Source organism: Capra hircus, chromosome 9, assembly GCF_001704415.2.
Source record: "Capra hircus breed San Clemente chromosome 9, ASM170441v1, whole genome shotgun sequence".
Lineage (NCBI taxonomy): Eukaryota > Metazoa > Chordata > Mammalia > Artiodactyla > Bovidae > Capra > Capra hircus.
This window is the reverse complement of record NC_030816.1, coordinates 59,417,765-59,440,365: the sequence shown is the minus strand read 5'-3', so window position 1 is coordinate 59,440,365 and position 22,601 is coordinate 59,417,765. Positions and strand designations below refer to the sequence as shown.

Here is a 22,601-nt window from a genome sequence, read left to right as displayed (position 1 = left end):
TATCTACAGTATACTATTCTCAACGGCAAGTTTATTCTATTTTAAATTCTCTGGGTTTGCAAACATGTTAACTTCTTTGCTCCCTTCAGTCTACTTTTGCTTGAGAAAAGAGAATATTTGGGGGCAAGCTGTTTCAGTAGATTCAGACCAGACAAGCAGACATAAAATAAAGTAAAACCTTCCTAAGAAGTGAGTGCATGGATAACTGGAATTGAGTTTATTTTATAAAAATAAGGCCAATGAAAATGAATCTCACGAGTGGAATGTACTCACTTAACAATGATTTTATTTATAAATAATACAGCAGCATTAGAGATGCTTGCTGTGGTTGCTTTGTTGTTCAACTGCAATGATGTAGGAGGTATAGGGGAAAAAACAGTAGCAGTGGCTTCTACCTAAATCCCATTAGCATTTGGGAGTTAATATCCTCCTAATTTTTAAGGCGAAAACTGGAACTCAAAAGGTAGCAGACCATTCCATTCTGCAGTTAGTATAATTAATCTCAAAAACCTTTAACATTCACTAGTTACAATATAGCTATTTCGGATATTTGAGTTGCTGGCAAGCTACTGCAGAATAGTCATTTCTTAATGATTTTTTAAAAATGACTTATCTAAGGCTATTGATAGAAACAGCTAACTCTGGGGATGAAGCATAGAAGCTATTATAGGAAGAGAAAATACCCAATCGTATGTAAAATATGTTGGAACTGAGTCATATGTAAAATTTTTTTAAACTTCTTTCACTCTTAAATTCTAGTTCCTGGAATCCTCTCTTCACAACTGACTCGCAATTTATTTTGGGACAAAACTGCCAGTACTACAACCCTTTCACTATACATTAGAATTCACACAGAGAAGTCAGAGACTAATGGGATAATCGGCTAAGACTGACTAAGGAGCCTTTCATATATGTGGCCCTGTGTTACTATGGAACATCTGACCTCCAAGTCCAGGCTGACCTAAACTTTCTGTGTTTTTGTTTTTAATTTTACATTTTTAAAATTTTCTTTATTTATTTAGTGGCCATGCACTGTGGCATGTGGGATCCAATTTCTTCCTCCTGCAGTGGAAGCACAGAGTCTTAATCACTGGACTACCAGAGAAGTCCAACTCTGTTTTGAAATTAAGTTTCGTCATGGTTTATTTGGAAAAATGAGTTGATTAGAAGTACTGAGCTCATAATTTAGGTGAAACACTTGATCTTTTACTTTATTTACAATAGTTATTGTTTTCTACTTCCTTTCTGTCAAAATCTTTCTAAACTTTTTGATAATGAATTTCATGATTTTCAAGTAATCCCTTTTCTTTTTTCTAAAAGGAGTTTGAAGCTACGTTTTCATCTTTACCTTAATTGTTTTCTTTCTTCTCTTTGGTTTACCATGTTCAGCTAATTTGGCTTCAGAGTGTACAATAACTCCCTGGATTGAAGAAGATTCTCTTCAGGGACTAGAAACTTTGTCCTAGAAGGGATGTGAGTATGTCCCTTCCCTTCAGAAAGAGCCAACCAAAGAAGATACCACACAATAATTATTTTTATGGCTCTACAGAAGATTGCCCAACCTCAACCTGTGTCTCACTTTAACACAGAAATACTCTTACTCTGCTTCAGTTCAGTTCAGTTGCTCAGTCATATCAGACTCTTTGCGACCCCGTGACTGCAGCACAACAGGCTTCCCTGTCCATCACCAACTCCCAGAGCTTGCTCAAGCTCATGTCCATCCAGTCAGTGATACTATCCAACCATCTCATTCTCTGTCAACCCCCTTCTCCTCCTGCCTTCAATATTTCCCAGCATCAGGGTCTTTTCCAGTGAGTCATCTCCTCACATCAAGCGGCAAAAGCACTGGAACTTCAGCTTCAGTATCAGTCCTTCCAATGAATAGTCAGGACTGATTTCCTTTAGGATGGACTGGTTGAATCTCCTTGCAGTCCAAGGGACTCGCAAGAGTCTTCTCCAACACCACAGTTCAAAAGCATCAATTCTTTGGCGCTCAGTTTTCTTTATAGTCCAACTCTCACATCCATATATGACTACTGGAAAAACCGTAGCTTTGACTAGATGGATCTTTGTCTTTCCAACCAAGGAATCGAACCCAGATCTCCCACATTGCAGGCAGATTTTTTACCATCTGAGCCATCAGGGAAGGCTTTACTCTGTTTAATCAAAGCCTTTATACTTCAAACCCTGCCTGTTTACTCTTGTTCTATGCATAATGCAGATAGCCCACCATCTCCTAATAAAAAGGCTCTCCATACACCAAAAAATGTGTTCAATTACCATCTGGACTTCTCTTCAAGAAAATGAATAACAGTCCTATTTACTTGAATCATCTTGCTTTCTTCCTGGTTATCTTTTACATAATTTCTAAGTTCTCCAATTAAGTCTCCAAACATGGGTTCCAGGAGTTAATGCTTTCAGGGTTGTATTAAGATCGTCTATGACTCCTTCACCTCATCTCTCATTTTACATTTATTTACTTTCATATTGGTCTTTTTAAATATCTTATTATAAAAAACATGATTTTTGAATCTAGATTCAGATTTGCTTTGAATGCAACTGATTGGTTTCAAGTATGGGTGTCTAAGGCAAGGTAACTTACATAAAATTTATCCAGGAAACATCTATAGAAATTATAACTAGAGCTAAAATATCTTTACAGTTTCTCAATTTAATTTTTGTTCCCAATATTTCTCTCCATTTAATGTTGGATGAATTTTCCAGTTCTATGTTTTTCCAGTAAGTTTCTAGCCAAAAAAAAAAAAAAAAAAAACCCAGAAACTAGCTGCATAATACCAGGACAATAACTAGGCCAATTTAATTTGGCAACAGTGTGATTCTGAACAAATTTAGAGCCTTTTGAAATGTTTTGAGCTATTTCTGCATAAATTATATTTGAATCTCAGGTTTATTGTCCCCCCCCCCCACTTTTCTTTGGAAATCAAGCTGAAAATGATTAGAGTAGATGCAAGTATACAATTTGTAGTCCATTAATTTTGTTAATCCCTCTGAAGTTTCAGACCTTCATAACTGGTAACCTTGACTGACACTGGCATTATTCAGTGTGGGTCTTTGGGAAGTTCAATAAAATGCTGCCCTGGCATGTGTATTTTCATTTACCTTGGAAGAGAATCAGGTCCATGGTGAAAAGTAGGCAATGGAAAAAATTATTTCCATGGGGAAAGTAGGCAATGGAAATAATGGAAATAAAGTCCGAGAGCTTAAAGGAAAATCTTCAGAGGGGAACTTTGACACCCCCCATCCCCTTTTTCTCCATGGCATAAAATAAACCTGTCGTGAATTTGTGCTAGAGGGCCTTGTCTTTGCACAGGCCCAGAAAAATTTGAGAACACCAAACTAGAAGAGAAAACTAGAGGTGAGGTACACACACATTCATGTTTATCAATAACTCTGTGCTGAAGGAAGCATGAGATTATAGCTCAAAAGGTGTATCATTTGTTCATTTATTGTTTTTATAGTAACAATTTTTATCAGGGCCTTTCTTGATCATTAAGACATTCATTCCTATACTACACTTCCTAGATAGGGACAAAGTAGTTCTATTTACGTTAAGATAAGCAGATAGATAGATAGACATTTATAGATGTAGATGCTAGATAATTTTTAAATTATGAAGACAATATACTATTACAAAAAATCAAAGAAGAAATAAAAGAAAGCATCTATAATCCCACTGCAGTAAAACAACAAACATTGCTTCATGCACTGACCTGGTACAAATACAATGTTATATTGTGCTTTCTTTTATTTAACATAATATAGGTAACATTTCTCCATATCATCAGAAACATTTCAGAGGCACCATGTGACTAGTGGCTATGTCTTTCTTTACTCAGTCATTTCCCCGTTAAAAATTAGGTTGCTTCCAGTGTTCTGTAATCGTGAACAATGTTAAAACAGCTTTGTGCATATAATCATATGAATTATTTATTAAGGACAAATTACCTAAAATGAAGCAAATAAAAGTATCAAGGATCTTAAAATTCTTAAATTATGATAGCTTTCAGAAAGTGTTATGAAAATTAAAATGAACAGCCTATGAGAATACTAGTCTTTCTAAACCCTTGCCAGCATTAAATATTGCCATTAGAAATTAATCTGAATATTATTATGAAAACAATTATCTTTTGAAACATGAATATTCTAACCAAATACCATCATTGCTAAACTTGTCTTCTTACATGGGAAAGACTCAAATAAGTTTTATTGAAAATATTTGAGCAGGCATTTTCCACTAAGCTTTCCAATGAATAGCTTGAATTATTTGAGGAGTGTGGTGATAAACCAGTGCATGGTCTTCAATTATAATCTACTTGAGTAATCCTTGAGGCAGATTTTCCATAACTTCAAAAGATAAAGTCTAATTCATCTTAAGGAGAGTTACATAAACCAATGTGTTCTGAATGACTTTCTTCCAGCCTTACTCAGCAGTTTTAATGCAAGGTCAGATTCTGTTAATTATCACACCATACTCTTATGCCCTGAACTAAATGCCTTTTTGTGTACAGACTTCTTAGTGGCTTAAGCTAGGAAACAAAATACTGGTGAAAGAAGTGTCGAGTCTGGAAATAATTGCAAAGGTTCTAAGCAAACCTTTTCCTTTTTATTTGATTTCCCCATTTCTGACCCTAAGGCCCCATTCTTGCTCTTTTCTACAGGGAGCAAAATTTAGAGATGTATGTGTAAGCATGCAGGTACACACACATGCACTCACACACAGAAGCCATCATTGCAAATATATATTTGTGTCCATATGCCCAGACCTTTTCTGGAAGACCCATGAGAAACAGTTCGTGGTGTAGGATTTGGGACAGATAATCAGGAGTAATCCTTCCCCTTAATAATCAACTTAGTTAAGAAATGGATCACTTTTGTGAATATCCAGACAGACTATTTTTCTATTGCTTTTAAAAAACTAAGCATATGTGATCAATATAAATGGTCATAGAGTAAATGTAAGAAAGTGGAGTGACCTTAGCAGATTTTGATGTAGCAGACTGTTCCAATTCATTTTTCTTTATGCACTTGAATGCTATAGGTTTCCTCTTCTTTGTTTCTTAATATTTTTAAAATATTTTTTGGCCACACCACACAGCATGTGGGACATTAGTTCCCCAAACAGGGATTGAACATTGAACCCACACTCCCTGTTTAGTAGAAGCATGGAATCAAAACCACGGCTCCTCCAGGGAAATCCAGCTACAGGTTTACTCTTGTTAGGTTAGAATACTCAACAGAAAACATAAGAGAGAGTTTAGGGACCAAGTCAAGGTAACTGACAACCACAGTATACATGAAACCAAGCCTTGTCATAAATCTACCCCTCAATCTCTCTCTTCCGTGACTCCAGTGATTTGTAGCAACCAACCACGGCAGGTATAAGTGCTGAATTTTCCTTCTGTTTGTAAGAGTGTTTGTAATTTACCATGGGAAACCTTGGGATACACAGAAAATAAAGTAACATGAGCAATTACTTGTATCTATTTGGCTAGGACACAATTCTGTTTTGAGCAAAACTGAGTATTAAGATGTATTTAAAAGTAAAACCACAGTTTACCATTCCTTTATATATGAAGTTATCAATTGATTGCCTACTAAGTTTGATGCTAGTATGCAATTATGCTATAGCCCTGGAAACTCGTGAATAATTCAGAACACAGTCTTTTTTCTACAGAGCTTATAACCTAGTAAGATCTAAATTATAAGTAACAGCAATAGAAAAACTCCTTTTTATTCAGGAAGTATACTTTTTGTGCTTTGTTTTGCTTCCTCTCTCTCCCTTTTTTGTTTCTATTTTCTATAAATAGAGACTTATCCTTGCTTAATTTTTTAGGATTACTTTGTGAACAGGTATCATCTTTTTTGTTGTTCAGTCACTAAGTCATGTCCAACCTTCATACCCTCGTGGACTGCAGCACACCAGGCTCCTCTGTCCTCCACTGTCTCCTGGAGTTTGCTCAAATTCATGTCCGTTGAGTCAGTGATGTTATCTAATCATCTAATCCTCTGCTGCCCCCTTCTCCTTTGGCCTTCAATCTTTCCCAGCATCAGGGTCTTTTCCAGTGAGTCAGCTTTTTGCATCAGGTGGCCAAAGTATTGGAGCTTCAGCTTCAGCATCAGTCCTTTCAATGACTATTCAATATTGATTTTTTTTAGGGTAAAACAAATGTCATCTTTATCTCCCCACAACAAACTAATGATTGAAACCATAATATATTTTATATCATCTTTGAAGAAAGTGAACACTGATGCTGCTGAGAATGAATTTCATTTGTTCTTCTCTTTCAAACAGCTTAAAAAGGGAGATATGAAGCCCTGATTTAAAAAGATTCAAATTTTCAAATAAGATTTTATTAATATACTCATGTGTAATAGTTATAAGTCATTTGACTTCAACTACCTATATATTTGGAGGCAGTGTGGTACAACAGTTAAAATGGGCTTGATAAATTTAAAATGGGCTTGAAATTTTTACCTTTTCCAAGGTACCTCAGTTTCCTCATCTGTAAAGTGAGGGTAGTGATAATAATACCTTTCTCATAAGGATGCTGTAAGCATAAAGCAAGTTAGTGTATGTGAAACACATTGAACACAATGCGTTTCCTCCTTTGGTTTAACTCTAGTCTTTTGTCCTGGAAAGCTACAGCTTATTTATCTCCTTACAAGGCTTTCCAGCAATATCTGCCATTTTTCTGAACTGGATGGGTAATTATCGCTTTGCTTCAGCCCTTACGTAACTCCCAGACAAGTTCCAAGGGACATACACTCAGCAACCAACATACCACGTGAGAACAAGGACTAAGAATGTGGGTTGTGGGGGTGGGGGAGTTCCAGCTCTTCAAGATTGTCACTAAACTGGGGTGGGGGTGGAGTACAGGCAGCTAAAAACATTACAAAGCTTTTTTATAATTTTTAACTTGCTCCCTCTCCCTTTTTTATTGTTTTTGATTGTAAACCTTTGACTGTTTTCCAGAGTTTTAACAAATTTAGTTGATAATTTTTGTTACTTTTTGATGTTTCTGTCAGGATCAGGAGCTTAGAGGTGCATGCTCTGCCATTTGGCTGATGACACCTTCCTAGATAAAATTTTGAAGGTTAGCTTGGCCATACTTTGTTCTTTCCTGCAAAAAAGACAAGAATACCCAGAGGTTGTTCTGAGGCTAAACTGAGTAATGAGGTAATTCATGTGCCTGGTCCATTGTAAACAGTCCATATTTTTTATTTTTTTTTTAGTAATTATTATACTGAAATAAACTGACTTGAAATGCTTGATATTCTAAGTTAAGGAAAATTTCAATACCAGATTGTAGTAACCTTTACTTCCCTTTTAAGATAGCTAAGGGTAGCACTATTGCTTCTTCAATAGTAGTCTCTTGCCTTTAAATATCTGGAATGTCTTTTTGACCCTTGGCCAAACTCTGGATCCACAATTATATTTCATAAATATTATAGGATCTCTATAAGGAATGATAAAATATGAACTCAATTCATGTAAGGATTTCCTAGAGCCCACTGAAGAATAAATAGAAAAGAAAATATAGACAGAAAGAAAAGGTAAAAGTAAAGCTGCCTATGGAATGCCTGCAAAGGGAAACAACTCATGCAGGATCTCCTTGGAATACTCAGACGCACACTGTTATTCTGCTTACTTCCCAGAAGTTAGAGCTCAAGCGATCTGGCTGGGATCAGAACTTTGCATCTCTTAAAGTTGAAATTTAGTACTCAGTAAAACTATCCACTTCTCCACATGTTATATAGATGTTTTTCATTCCCTGGACATTCTCCTACTTATTTCTCCATAGGCCTAATGACCTACCCACTGAATACCAAAGAGATGTGGGATAAAGAATCATTGTCAAGATGTATGATTAACTTGGCTAAACGTTAACACAGTTTTGCAATGAAAACCTTCTATCTCTGCCATTCAAAACTTTGTAAAAGATGTATTTATGGTGGTTTTGCTTATGCAAAAACTGTATTTCATAATTGTCAGGTATTGTTTTTAACATGTGTTTCATATCAGATACAAGAAAGGTCAAATGAGAGCTGAAAAAAAAAAAATTTTGGCCGGATCTGCTGTGAGTGAGTCTTCCAGAACATCTGGGAACCTCTGTAAAAAATTAACATTCTGGACTCATGGGAGGGCAAGATTATTAACTGTTTTTGCAGAAGCAGTCTATGTAAGCCAAAGCATATAAGAAATATTTTTAGACCTGTGGACCATTAAATACTGTACAGTTAGTCCACTGCATGAGAAAAACAGTGGGCACTTAAATGAAGATGTCTAGTTCCGTTCACAGAGGAAAAAACAATAAACTGTGCATTTGTTGGCAGTTGCATTTGACAATTTAGATTCTATGGTTAAAGTGTTACTAGAGAATTGAATATCAGACTTTTTTATTAAAAGAAAATTAAACATTAAGAGTTATAGCACAGAGCAAATTATAATCATATTGGCCTTGAATCTGACATAGCTTCTGTATAGAGCAGTAGAAATATTTTTCCTAGAACCTTACACAAAGTCTAGATCCAAATTTCTATTTTTTCTTCCCCTCCTGTCAAGTACCTTTTTGGAGGTAAGCTCAAGGAGAAAATTACTAAGAAATATATTTTCATTTGCAATGAGATATTCAAAACATTTGTTTTCCCCAGAAAGCCTAGGTGTGGATGTTTGTTCATCGTTTAACTTCAGTCTGGGGGTCATTCTTTATGTTACCTTTAGAATGTACAATGACCTTGAAATAACCATATTTAGTTTCTTCCCTTTACCCAGTAGATAAATACGACTCAATCCATGTTATTTCTGTTTGGTTGAAGTTGGTTTAAGCATGTTAGAGATCCCTGGGGAGCTTAAAATTATACCGACACTTTAGTCTCCTCTCTTCTTGCCTGCGGCCCTGACACTGGTGTTTATTTTTAAGTTCCTCCATGACTGAAAACCACTGGAAAGCATGTGCTTAGATGGAGGAAAGAAATCTAATCAAGGACTAGACATGGATCAGTCATGGACAAATCCAGATGATGTATCAGATGGAGTCTGAATCTATACAGATAGTTTTGAAGATTACTCTTTCCAAGCCACATGGTGTGTTATTATCACAGACAATAATCTGAAAGATGAAAGCCATTCATTAATAATTTTTCCAACAAATATATTCAGTAATGGAGTATAGCCTACACAATCTTCTGCATTTTTATGAAAAAAAAAAAAAAAAAGTGGTTTGGATAACAGTGTCAAAAACTAAATATCAGATCAGCCTGGGCTGGGGAACGGTTTCTTTTGCTCCTAATTATTTATGGGAATATCAGCTACTCTGAGTTGGCCCTACTCTAAATCATTTCATTCCCCCAACACTAAGAATTCAGAAGGGAGGTTGTATATTGTTACCCTGCTTATTTAACTTCTATGCAGAGTACATCATGAGAAACGCTGGACTGGAAGAAACACAAGCTGGAATCAAGATTGCTGGGAGAAATATCAATAACCTCAGATACGCAGATGACACCACCCTTATGGCAGAAAGTGAAGAGGAATTAAAAAGCCTCTTGATGAAAGTGAAAGTGGAGAGTGAAAAAGTCGGCTTAAAGCTCAACATTCAGAAAACTAAGATCATGGCATCTGGTCCCATCACTTCATGGGAAATAGATAGGGAAAGAGTGGAAACCGTGTCAGACTTTATTTTTCTGGGCTCCAAAATCACTGCAGATGGTGACTGCTGCTATGAAATTAAAAGACGCTTACTCCTTGGAAGAAAAGTTATGACCAACCTAGATAGCATATTCAAAAGCAGAGACATTACTTTGCCGACTAAGGTCCGTCTAGTCAAGGCTATGGTTTTTCCTGTAGTCATGTATGGATGTGAGAGTTGGACTGTGAAGAAAGCTGAGCGCCGAAGAATTGATGCTTTTGAACTGTGGTGTTGGAGAAGACTCTTGAGAGTCCCTTGGACTGCAAGGAGATCCAACCAGACCATTCTGAAGGAGATCAGCCCTGGGATTTCTTTGGAAGCAATGATGCTAAAGCTGAAACTCCAGTACTTTGGCCACCTCATGTGAAGAGTTGACCCATTGGAAAAGACCCTGATGCTTGGAGGGATTGGGGGCAGGAGGAGAAGGGGACGACAGAGGATGAGATGGCTGGATGGCATCACTGACTCAATGGACGTGAGTCTGAGTGAACTCCGGGAGTTGGTGATGGACAGGGAGGCCTGGCGTGCTGCGATTCATGGGGTCGCAAAGAGTCGGACACGACTGAGCGACTGAACTGAACTGAAGCCCTAGGACAAATAAAGATACGTGTTAAACCTCATTATTTTGGCATTATGACTGTCTTTTTAATTTGAATAGCTTGAGTGATATTTATAGTCCTTATTTTTAACTGTTTAGAGATTAAAAACTCAACCATTCAGCACGTGTTTGTTGAATAGCTACTGTGTGCCAAGCAAACCTTTATGACTCATGAAGCTTAAAAGAGACCATTTTAAAAAATGAACACAATTACATATAAAATGGTGTTAAGTGCCATGGAAAAGTATAAAGCAGGAAGGGGAAAGAAGTTTTCATTTTAAACAAGGTATCAGGAAAGGCTTTGCAGAGAAGGTGATGTGTAAGCAGAAACCTGAAGGAGATTAAAGTTATGCAGATATTGAAGTAGAGAAAGTTCCAGTTTCAGTGCTCAACAATCACAGCGCCTAGAAAGAAGTATTTTCACTTTTGCCAATATTATTTGTACATAGGTAATTCAGTTAACAGAGTAAACTTCTTCTATCAAAAGATTTTCTCTTCCACCCTCCATTTTAACATGATATTCCTATTAACACGTTTAACTGTATAATTGTGGACAATAACTGACCAATTATTGAAACCTGCTGCTAAGTCACATCAGTCGTGTTCGACTCTGTGCGACCTCATAGACGGCAGCCCACCAGGCTCCGCCATCCCTGGGATTCTCCAGGCAAGAACACTGAAGTGGGTTGCCATTGCCTTCTCCATTGAAACCTAGAAGAAGCTAAATCTAATCCTAAATTTAACCCTAATTTTAACTTTGCCAATTTTTCCAATAAGGAGACAGAGTGTAAGAGAGATGTGTAACTTGTCCAGGGCCACATGCACAGTCAAGTGTGGGGCTGCCATGTTTTATCCAGGTCTGTCTGACTCCAAAGCCCATGATCTCAACAGCTATATCTTATTATTTCTGTAAACTTTGATCTAAAATAAATAAGACTTCCCTGATGGTACAGTAAATAGGAATCCACCTGCCAGCGTAGGGGACATGGGTTCGATCCTTGTTCCAGAAATATCCCACATGCGGTGGAGCAGCTAAGCACATAAGCTACTGAGCCTGAATTCTAGAGCCCACCTGTCACAACTAATGAGGCCCCTGAGCCTAGAGCCTGTGCCCCAGAACAAGAGAAGCCTGTGCACTGCAGCAAAGACTAGCCCCCACTCGAAGCAACTAGAGAATGTCCATGAGCAGTAACGAAGACCCAGCCAGCCAAAAATAAGTGAATACATGAAAATAAACAGTAAATGCAAGGGAGTTTCTCTTAACTACAGTGGATGTATTACAAACAATATAAATACCTTTTGTATCTTTTTCTGTAAGTCATTTTACCTCCTTCTTCAGAAAACCATTTTCCCATCTGTTTAATAAGAGGCTGAACTAAGTCATTTGTTAAATCCTTTCTACACACAAAATAATATTATTCAGTGATATATTCACTTTGGCCACTTTAACATCTTTTGAGTCCTACCAAATCTTAGAACTGGACGTGGAACAACAGACTGGTTCCAAATAGGGAAAGGAGTACATCAAGGCTCTATATTGTCACCCTGCTTGTTTAACTTATATTCAGAGTACATCATGAGAAACGCTGGGCTGGAAGAAACACAAGCTGGAATCAAGATTACCGGGAGAAATATCAATAATCTCAGACATGCAGATGATAACAATACTTATGGCAGAAAGCGAAGAAACACTGAAGAGCCTCTTGATGAAAGTGAAAGAGGAGAGTGAAAATGTTGGCTTAAAACTCAACATTCAGAAAACGAAGATCATGGCGTCTGGTCCCATCACTTCATGGGAAATAGATGGGGAAACAGTGGAAACAGTGTCAGACTTTATTTTGAGGGGCTCCAAAATCACTGCAAGTGGTGACTGCAGTCATGAAGTTAAAAGACGCTTACTCCTTGGAAGAAAAGTTATGACCAACCTAGACAGCCTATTAAAAAGCAAAGACATTACTTTGCCAACAAAGGTCTGTCTAGTCAAGGCTATGGTTTTCCCAGTAGTCATGTATGGATGTGAGAACTGGACTATAGAGAAAGCTGAGCGCCGAAGAATTGATGCTTTTGAACTGTGGTGTTGGAGGAGACTCTTGAGAGTTCCTTGGACTGCAAGGAGATCCAACCAGTTCATCCTAAAGGAAATCAGTCCTGAATATTCACTGGAAAGACTGATGCTGAAGCTGAAACTCCAGTACTTTAGCCACCTGATGCGAAGAACTGACTCATTTGAAAAGACCCTGATGCTGGGAAAAATTGAAGGTGGGAGGAGAAGGGGACAACAGAGGATGAGATGGTTGAATGGCATCACCAACTCAATGGACATGAGTTTGAGTAAACTCCAGGAGTTGGTGATGGACAGGAAGGCCTGACCTGCTGCAGTCCATGGGGTCACAAAGAGTCGGACACGACTGAACAACTGAACTGAACTGAACTGAAATCAATGGCACAGTCAACAAACATGTATTGATTGTCTTTTCAGAGCTAGGCACAATCTACAAACACCATGACCCCAAATAATTTTTACTTAAGAATTTAATTATTTGCTTTGGTATAGAATTTATAAAGGTTTGACCTGGATTCCAGTCAAACCAACTCAGTGTGCCTATTTTCCTTTGTGTTTTAACTCATAATTGCAGATGTGTTACTGTTTATTCTGGCAATATTATTTTAAAAATATGTAAGAAAATGGACTACCCTAAAGCACCCCAAATGATCAAATATTGCTGTACTCCCCACTGGTTTCATCTTATTTGTTACCTCCATCATGCTCATCTCAATCACCAGCGTTAGAAAATAAGTTCCATGAGGGCAGGGACACATCCATTACCCATCTGTGCATGTGGCTCATATTATTGTACCTACTATACAGTTGGTTATCCACAAATATTTATTGAATGAAGTGGATAATTAATTTCAAAAACTGAGGATAGGTCTAAGTTTTAAGAAACCTGTATCAGTTCTCCACTGAAATGTAACAGTGGAGACTTGGACTCCAGCCCTCAATCTGTCACTAACTTAAGCTATGCAGCACAACTATTGATCTCATGCCCTACAGCCTGAATGCTACAACTGTACAGAAGCCCACATGCCCTAGAGCCCATGTTTTGCAACAAGAGAAGCAACTGCAATGAGAAGCCTGCACATCACAAGTAGAGAGTAGTCCCCACTCACAGGAATTGGAGAAAACCTGAGCACAGCAATGAAGACCCAGAGAAGCCAAAAATAAATAAATAAGTAATTAAAATAGAAAAAAGAAACTGTGATCTCTGATGAGATTCCTTGACCAAGCTCTCGATCAGACTTCTACTGTCCTTGTCCAAACTGTCATCTTTATGAGGGTGGAGGTTAGTAATACCAGATCTGTTGGACTGTGGGATGTTTGCTGTAGTGAAACAGTGTGAGTGGATTCTAATCCTGCCCTGTGTGAGGTGGAGGATTGTAGCCCAGGGGTGGAAGCCAGAGAAACCTACCTGACCATGACTATAAGTTGAAACCTTACCACTAGATACCCAAAGGGGGTGTAGTCTAAGCAAATTAGAGACAGAGCAAGTGCTCCTAGGAGGACTGAAGACCCAGCACATACACATGGGACCACGGGGGCTTGGGAAACCTGCCATGCATGCTAGCTTAAACACAGTGCAAACGGTCCCTTTAGCTGCCAGAGACTGTGGACAGCTGAGACCACATTTGACCATCCTCCTGGTCACCAAGTCCGAAGTTCTGGAATGTTTTGGGCTCCTCTGTCTTCCCTCATGTTTAGCCTCTTATCGAGCCTTCCCAAATGATCCCAGTCCCCCTTCACAACCATCCCTTCCTTTCCATACCCACAGTCCCCATTCCCAACCTGCTGTCACCCACTACCCTCTGATGGTACAGCAGCCCCCTCATCTCCTCAGTTTGGGTCTTTTCTGACTCTGGCCTCTCACACAAACTGCCAAGGCTCTTGAATTTCCTCAGGGTGAAGGACTCATTGACATTCAAAGCCTTCCACTATCTGGCTTCCACTTAGTCTCCAATCATTTCTCCCAGGAGCCTTCTACTCCCATGAAATTGTTCAACCAACAGTTGCTAAGACACACCTTGTTAAATCATGCTTCCACACCTTTGTATGGTTCTGCCAATTTGTACACTTTTCTACTGCCTCCCCACCAATCCAAATATTGCCAGTAATTTTTTTTTTTTTTTTTTGGTCATGCCACACGGCTCACAGGATCTTAGTTCCCCAACCAGGAATCAAATATATGCCTCCTGCAGTGGAAACACAGAGTCTTAACCATTGGATCACCAGGGAAGTCTTGCCACTAGTTTGAAAGCATGTCAAATCTTCATCATTGAAGCCTTGTTTGACAGCTTTGCCCACACTGTTGCTTCCTCCTTTAAACTGACCAGTTTTAATAACTATGCCACGTTCTTCACATTGGGTTTGGAGGTACTTAATATCAGGCTGCATATGATTTTGTGGTTATCTATATGCTGTTCCCAAATCAGAACATAAAATCCAAATGGTCAAGTTTCCTTTGTGTCCTTATAAACATCAGGGTTGCATCTGGGATTTAAATAAATGATTAATAAATATGCTTTGAATGTAATAAACCCATCCAAGAGAAAAAGATCAAGGAAGGGTTTTCTTCCTCCCAGATACACAGAACTGAATTCAAAATTAATGTTTGCAGGATGGTTTTACATCCTGTGGTAGTGTCCAAGGGACATTTCTAAAGCCTCACAACAGCAATTTGAGAAGAAAAATTTCATTTCTCTGGATATAAAGTTTTCTTGCTTACTTTTGCACATCATATAACCTAAGATGGGAAAGAAGGAAAAAAACCAAAGAGCCTACTGTAGATTTATCACTACTTCAGCCACTTATGAAAGGTCTTGTGAAGAATCAGCAGGACTGACTTCTGATATAGACTCTTCTCATTCTGTGAAGTATCTAAAACTATGGGAATCAGTTTCAGAGCATAACTTACAAACAATTGCAGTTTATATAGTTATGAATGAATTTGTGTAAACTTGTGCTAAAAATATACTCCATGAACTCTATAGATACCTTGCTGTGGGCACTTTGGTGCTTGGGAATCATGAAAAATAGCATGTTCTTCTTACACAAAGAGCAAGAAGGCATTCTTGATAACTCTGAGTTTAACAGAAGCAACTTCAACAATATAGAAGATTTTTCCAACAAAAAGTGATAAAGAATTATTCATAAGTAAATGAGATTTCAAGGAATGATGTCTGACACAAACACCACAATTAGAGCCGAATGCAGAAAGAATGCTCATACATGGCAGTTTTCCCTAATGGGTCCATAGTTATAAAATCAACTAGAACCTTTCAAGTAAAGAAGTATCATTCTTTACTTTCACAGTACTTTCAATTTACAGGTTCTTGGGAAAAATTTTAATTACTCACATTCGGAAATAATGCTTGTAGTCCTTCCCAAGTTGTTCTTCAAAACCAGTTCCTTGATTCTGGGGCTATTATCTGGCCCTGGCCTGAGAGCTCCTAAGGAATTAGCTCACAGACCCAAGAGGATTTATTCTGGAGTAGAGTGATCTCAAAAAAGAGACTTAAAACCATTTCATGTGGAACATTGGAAGGAAAGAGCATCAGCTAACCTGAGAAGGGAAGGTTAACGTGAAAAATATTATCTATTTTCCAATATTCTAGGTATTATATTATCAAAGAGAGAGTAGATCTCTTCTACGTAACTCAGGAGTGAGCTAGAACCAGTGAAAAAATTTTCAGGTATCCAGATTTCAGTTCAACTTGTAAAGAATTTTCTAACAAAGGGAGAAATAATTCAGTGGAAGATGTAATTCCTTTGAAGGAATTTAGGCTGGAGCTGATAAGTGAAGTTTGAGGAGGGTTTTTGCTTTGCTGCTCAAAATGTTATCCATGGAATGCTGCTGATCTGCATATTCTTTTTTTCCCCCTTAAGATTTAAATTTTAAAGATAATTTTCACCACAATTTGACTTCTAAAATTATGGTTCCTATCAATTAAAAATGTATTACATTACCAGAGACGTTGCTTTGCCGACCAAGGTCCATCTAGTCAAAGTTATGGTTTTTCCAGTAGCCATGTATGGATGTGAGAGCTGGACCATAAGAAGGCTGAGCGCTGAAGAAATGATGCTTTCAAACTGTGGTTTTGGAGAAGACTACTGAGAATCCCTTGCACAGCAAGGAGATCAAACCAGTCAATCCTAAAGGAAATCAACTCTGAATATTCATTGGAAGGACTGATGCTAAAGCTGCAACTCTAGTACTTTGGCCACCTGACTCATTGGAAAAGACCCTGATGCTGGGAAAGATTGAAGGCGGGAGGAGAAGGGGACGACAGAGGATGAGATGCCTGGATAGCATCACCGACTTGATGGACATGAGTTTGAGCAAGCTGTGGGAGATAGTGAATGACAGGGAAGACTGGTGTGCTGCAGTTCATGGGGTCGCAAAGAGTCAGACACACAGGAGCCACTGAACAGCAACAACATTACCAGAAAATTCCATTAATAAAATGTAGACCACTTACGTACTTATGTATGAAATATTTTGTGTGTATATCTGATACACTAACAGACATAGGATGATGATGTTATTAGTAGATGTTTTTGTTGTGGGTGGGGGTAAGAACACAATATGAAGTCTACCCTCTTAACAAATTTTTGTGTGAAATACAGTAACGTTAACCATAGTCACAATGTTGTTAGGCAGATCTCTAAAACTTTATCTTCTTACATAACTGCAACTTTATACCCGTGATATGGCAGCTCCCTATTTCCGCTTCCCCCGGACCCTGGCAACCAACATTCTACTTTCTGCTTTTACATGTTTCTAGTAAGTAGTATCATGCAGTATTTGTTCTGTGCCTGGCTTATTTCACATAGCATGGTGTCTTGAAGTTTCATTCATGTCACTGCATATGGCAGGATTTCCTTCTAAGTCAGAATAATATTCCATTGTATGTCTATACTACATTTTCTTTATCCATTCATCTGTGCATAAGCATTTAGATTGTTTCTACCTCTTGGCTATTGTGAGTCATTCTGCAGTGAATGTGGGGGATGCAAAGAAGCCTTTGAGATCCTGATTTCTACACATCCCCTGATGGTAATTCAGAACAGGAGAAAGAGTTTGTGCCAAGTTGTAAATGAACACACCGCTTCCTTCTTCAATAAAGACTTACTCTGGAAAGAAAATGCCAACAGAACCAAACAATATAGTTAGTGACAGTCTTGCTGCAATAGAAGGTGTATTTTGAGTATCTTGAGAGTACTTTGACTATTGCTGGAATGGAAGAAATTTATCCTTTAAATAATAAATACTAGGGAATTTTCACAGGAATCAAAATATCACATTGCAACATATATATATATGTAACTTCCACTTTAACACTAAGATTTGTATTTCTCCAATTGAAAATATGTTTGAAAGCTAAACATCACAATCATAAAATCATGCACACACACACAAAAAAAGTAAATAAAATGATTATTGCAGGTCTGCAGTTCTCTGGTGTTTATTGTAAAAAGCTTATTAGTTGAATGTGCATTAGGCAGTCTTTAGGTTAAATAAATAATATATGTTGCATATATGCATGTGCTACTATTTTAAAATACAGATTCTGTTATAATGATAAAATAAGAATTCATTTTAAAGTGCAACTGGATTAAAAGTAGCTCTTCCTTATTATGTGTTTTCCCAAGCATATATACTGAAAGTACCATCTCTATTATATTGAAGTCCAAAATGTTTTTTATGTGATATAAGAATATACATTACATAGATAAGCTTGCTAATCATGGTGGGGAGGGACTTTTGCATCCAGGCGTGCAGTTTGCATACCACAAAAGGCACAGGAAGAGGGAGAAAGTGGGAGAGGAACTCCAGTTCCCATGCACTTTGGCAGTGAAACCGCATCAGGTCTGGGGTCACCATCCATTCCCGTTTGTCCAGGACTGAAGGGTTTGCCAGCATTTGAGCCTTTCCGTGCTACAAGCAGCATAGTCCTGGCTGAACCAGGAGGGTAGGTCACCTTAATAAGGGCAGAGATGTGCTGTATGTGCAAACTTCAACCTTGGAATCTTGCCCATTGTTCTATAGGCCTGAAACAGTGAAGCCAGTTTTTCACATCACTTCTTTCCTCCTTATGTTTTCAAGGTGAAAGAGCCAAGTAATCACACCAACATCCTGACCAAGCCTGACCCAAGAACCTTCTGGACTAATGATGACTCAGGTATTTTTGGAAAAATACATTCTGGCCCTATGCTTTACAGGAAGCATGCTCTAGTAATAACTCTACACAAAGACAAGGTTTGAGGAAAAATTTTGGCTTTGCTTGCTTTTTTCATTAGACCTAGTGCAACACTAGAATGTACTTCACAGTCACTTTTTCATAAGTCCCTTTGTAAATCTCTTCTTTTTCAATGTCTAAAGCATGTATACCATTAAATACAGCTTATGAATTATGTATATCCAAGTGTTGAGGGAACAAAGCAATGAGTCTATTTCATGGAGTAGAGGACAGAGAAATAGGAATAAGGTGGGCAAATACACAGGTTCCAGTGTCTTTTCCAGGGTGAAGAAAGGTTTAAAAACCCTAAGTGAAAGTGAAAGTTGCTCAGTCATGTCCAGCTCTTTGTGATCCCATGGACTATACAGTCGATGGAATTCTCTAGGCCAGAATACTGGAGCGGGTAGCCTTTCCCTTCTCCAGGGGATCTTCCCAACCCAGGGATCGAACCCAGGTCTCCCTCATTGCAATCATATTCTTTACCAGCTGAGCCACAAGGGAAGCCCATTAAAAACCCTAAGGCAAGTCATATACTCAGTGGAGGGCAGATATGACTTGTGCTATCAATCCTAAAGTATAAATCTAATCAGAATCAGAGGAATGCCACTTTCTGAGTTTGGGGAATATGCTTCTGTTGAATAATTAAAAACTGCACTCCGACCAAAGGTAGAGTGTGCTTTTACTGGAAATTGAAGATGCTTTTTCATTCTTTTTCACAAACACATTGAGCCGTGAGGCCTAATGACATGAAGTAATGACACTAGAAATGAGAAAGAAGCAAAATAATTAAGACAGTGATACTAGAGCTTTCACCTTCTCTATTTAAATAGGGTCTAATTAAATGGAGAACAGTGGAGACACCGACTACTTGTATTAGGTCTCCTGGTTTTACAAAGTATGCTTGCAAAAATCCAATTCACGGTTTGGGCCAACCCTGTGAAATAGGAGGGGCAGCCTGTCCTTACACCCCATTGTGTGAGAGATGAGATCAGGTGCTGAAAGAGAGTAGCTGACATCCAAAGCTGATGAGCAGAGAACACCGGGGCTGGTGGTAGGATGGAGAGCCTGCATGCTCAGTTCTGTATTACTCTCCCTAGGAAGAAGTAGCTCTCCTTTGAGAAGCAGCATGAGCTAAATTGGTGCTTTAATCTTTTATTTATAAAAGATTGTCAAAGACCATGCCTATTTGCAAAAGCGGGAGGGGTTGAAGAGGAGAGTGAAAAACTCTGCTGCCTTTCTTTTTTTTTTCAAAGACCAGGCTTATAGTCTAAACTTGTTATCAGTTTAATCTGTCAAAAAAGATGTTCTGTCTTTTTTTATGTCTTTTGAAGAATGATAAAGAAGCATGAAAGTGAATTGGCCTGTTTATGCCATCATTGCAGTCCATTAGTGGTAGTACAGCCACAAAATAAACAAACCATCCACTGGCTAATACTGCTGTTAAGATCTACAGCACTTACGTTGTAAAGAAGCTATATAGAGCAAAACATTACAATTGAAATGTAAATGATTCTTAAAGTTAAGTAAAGAGAATGAGATGAGAAGAGAATCTTTACAGGCCAGATCCAGAAAATGATGCTCAGGCACTTTTTGGAGATGAAGAAATTATGTCACAAGAAAAACGAATGCAGGCCATGTACAGAAATGGTGATAGGGATCATCCAGAACTAATCGCCTTAGAAACTCTGAAAATTGTTAGCAGCGGGGTTACAAAGAGAGTATCCCTTCTGTAGTAGCAGGTCATCTAATAAAGATCCTTTCCAATAATCAATTCTGAGACTGAGGTCTATGTCTAGTGCTTTGGTGGCGGGAGGTAGTTATCAAGTTACTGAGACATGGATATTAAAATCTCTACTTGTAGTGGTAGAATGATCTTTTCCTTCTTAAAATTCAGTCAATTTTTGCTTTTCCTATTTTGAAGTGCTAACGTTAAGCACATACACTTTTATAATTGTTATAATTTCCTGATGAATTGTATTCTTCTTTACCGCTGGTAAATCTTCATTTGAAGTTTTTTGCTTTTTTTTTCCTGACATTAATATAACCAAGTCAGCCTTCTGATGCCTACTTTTCACATGGTATGTATCTTTTCTATCCATTTACTTTCAACCTATCTGTGTCTTATAAAGTTCTTCTATTACAGACCTCTTATAGTTAGGTTTTCCTTTTAAAGATTATCTGACAATCTCTTCTTTTTACTTGGAAAGTTTGGACCACTTCAGTTCAGTTCAGTCGCTCAGTTGTGTCTGACTCTTTGCGACCCCATGAATCACAGCACGCCAGGCCTCTCTGTCCATCACCAACTCCCAGAGTTTACTCAAATTCACGTCCATCGAGTCAGTGATGCCATCCAGCCATCTCATCCTCGGTCATCCCCTTCTCCTCCTGCCCCCAGTCCCTCCCAGCATCAGAGTCTTTTCCAATGAGTCACCTCTTCACATGAGATGACCAAAGTACTGGAGTTTCAGCTTCAGCATCAGTCCTTCCAATGAACACCCAGGACTGATCTCCTTTAGAATGGACTGGTTGGATCTCCTTGCAGTCCAAGGGACTCTCAACAGTCTTCTCCAACACCACAGTTCAAAAGCATCAATTCTTCTGTGCTCAGCTTTCTTCACAGTCCAACTCTCACATCCATACATGACCGCAGGAAAAACCATAGCCTTGACTAGACAGACCATTGTTGGCAAAGTAATGTCTCTGTTTTTGAATATGCTATCTAGGTTGGTCATAACTTTCCTTCCAAGGAGTAAGCTGGATCCTTTAACTTAGTGTAATTGTTAGATATAACTATACCGTCTTAGTATTTGTTTTCCTCATGTTCCTTCTTTCCTTCATTTGCTATTCTTCCTTTTATGTCTTCTCTAAAATCATTTGAGTATTTTTAGAATTCAATATTAACTCATCTACTGACTTAGTGTTGGCTCTGAGGATTAATTAATAAGTTTTCAAAACCATTATAGAAAACTTGCTATCCCACTCATCCTTCCATCCTTTACATTATGATTCACATATATATTACTTCTACGTATGAAATTAAATCTACAGTATAATAGATTTAAAGGAAAACAAGAGGAAAACTATTTTTCGTATTTTCCAAGATGTTTACTATTTCTGATGTTCTTTATTTTTTCTTGAAGATCCAGTTTTCCTTGTAAATAATTTCTTTTTAGCGTGGAAAAACTTCTTTTAGCATTTCTTATGATACAGTGATTCTCTAGCAATATCTCTCAGTTTTCTTTTATCTTTATGATATGCCTTTATAAATGAAAATATTTTTATTTAATTCTTAAAGGATTTTTTTTCTAGGTATAAAATTCTGAGTAGATGACTTTTTTTTTTTTCCTTTTATCATTTTGAAGATTTGGTCCATGGCCTCTGGTCTCTATAGTTTCTGATGAGAAGTCAGTGATGATTTAAATTATTGCTATCCTGATTATAGTATGCTGTCTTTCACAGGCTGCTTTAATTTGCTTTTAATCTTTGGCTTTTTATCAGTTTGTCTATGATATATCTAGACTAGAATCAATGTTCTTTAAGATGTAGATCTCTGAGGTTTAGAAAGTTAAACATTCTTCTAGTCTATTAGTAGTTTTGTTAGAATTTTAATCTGAGGGATGCAATTGTTTCAGCTGTAGTTTCTACACCATCGTGTGCCCTTTCTTTATCAGGACACCAGTACCCCAACTAAAACTTCTCCTAGATGCCTTCAATTCTGTGAAGTGTAAGCACAAACCAAAGCAGCTCTGCAGCTGTCCTTCTGCAACATGCAAATTTATGAGCCTGCAAATGGGTTCTTTACAAAGACAATATTCTAGTTCCGGTATGAATTTTATTAGGGTGTATGTGTCTGTTAGTTGCTCAGTTGTGTCCAACTCTTTGCAACTCTATGGACTGTAGCTCACCTAGGCTCCTCCATCCATGGAATTCTCCAGGCAAGAATACTGGAGAGGGTTACCATTCCCTTTTCCAGGGGATCACCCCAACCCAGGAATCAA

At 38.0% G+C, this 22,601-nt stretch overlaps 1 protein-coding gene across 1 annotated transcript in view; it reads left to right on the top strand.

Moving 5' to 3' along the window:
- Window positions 1–22,601, top strand: part of SGK1 (serum/glucocorticoid regulated kinase 1) — a 112,915-nt gene that overhangs the window by 66,020 nt on the left and 24,294 nt on the right. The window contains exon 3 of the mRNA XM_005684782.3: window positions 18,471–18,546. Coding sequence (XP_005684839.1) covers window positions 18,471–18,546 — 76 coding nt within the window. The remainder of the gene's footprint in view (window positions 1–18,470; window positions 18,547–22,601) is intronic.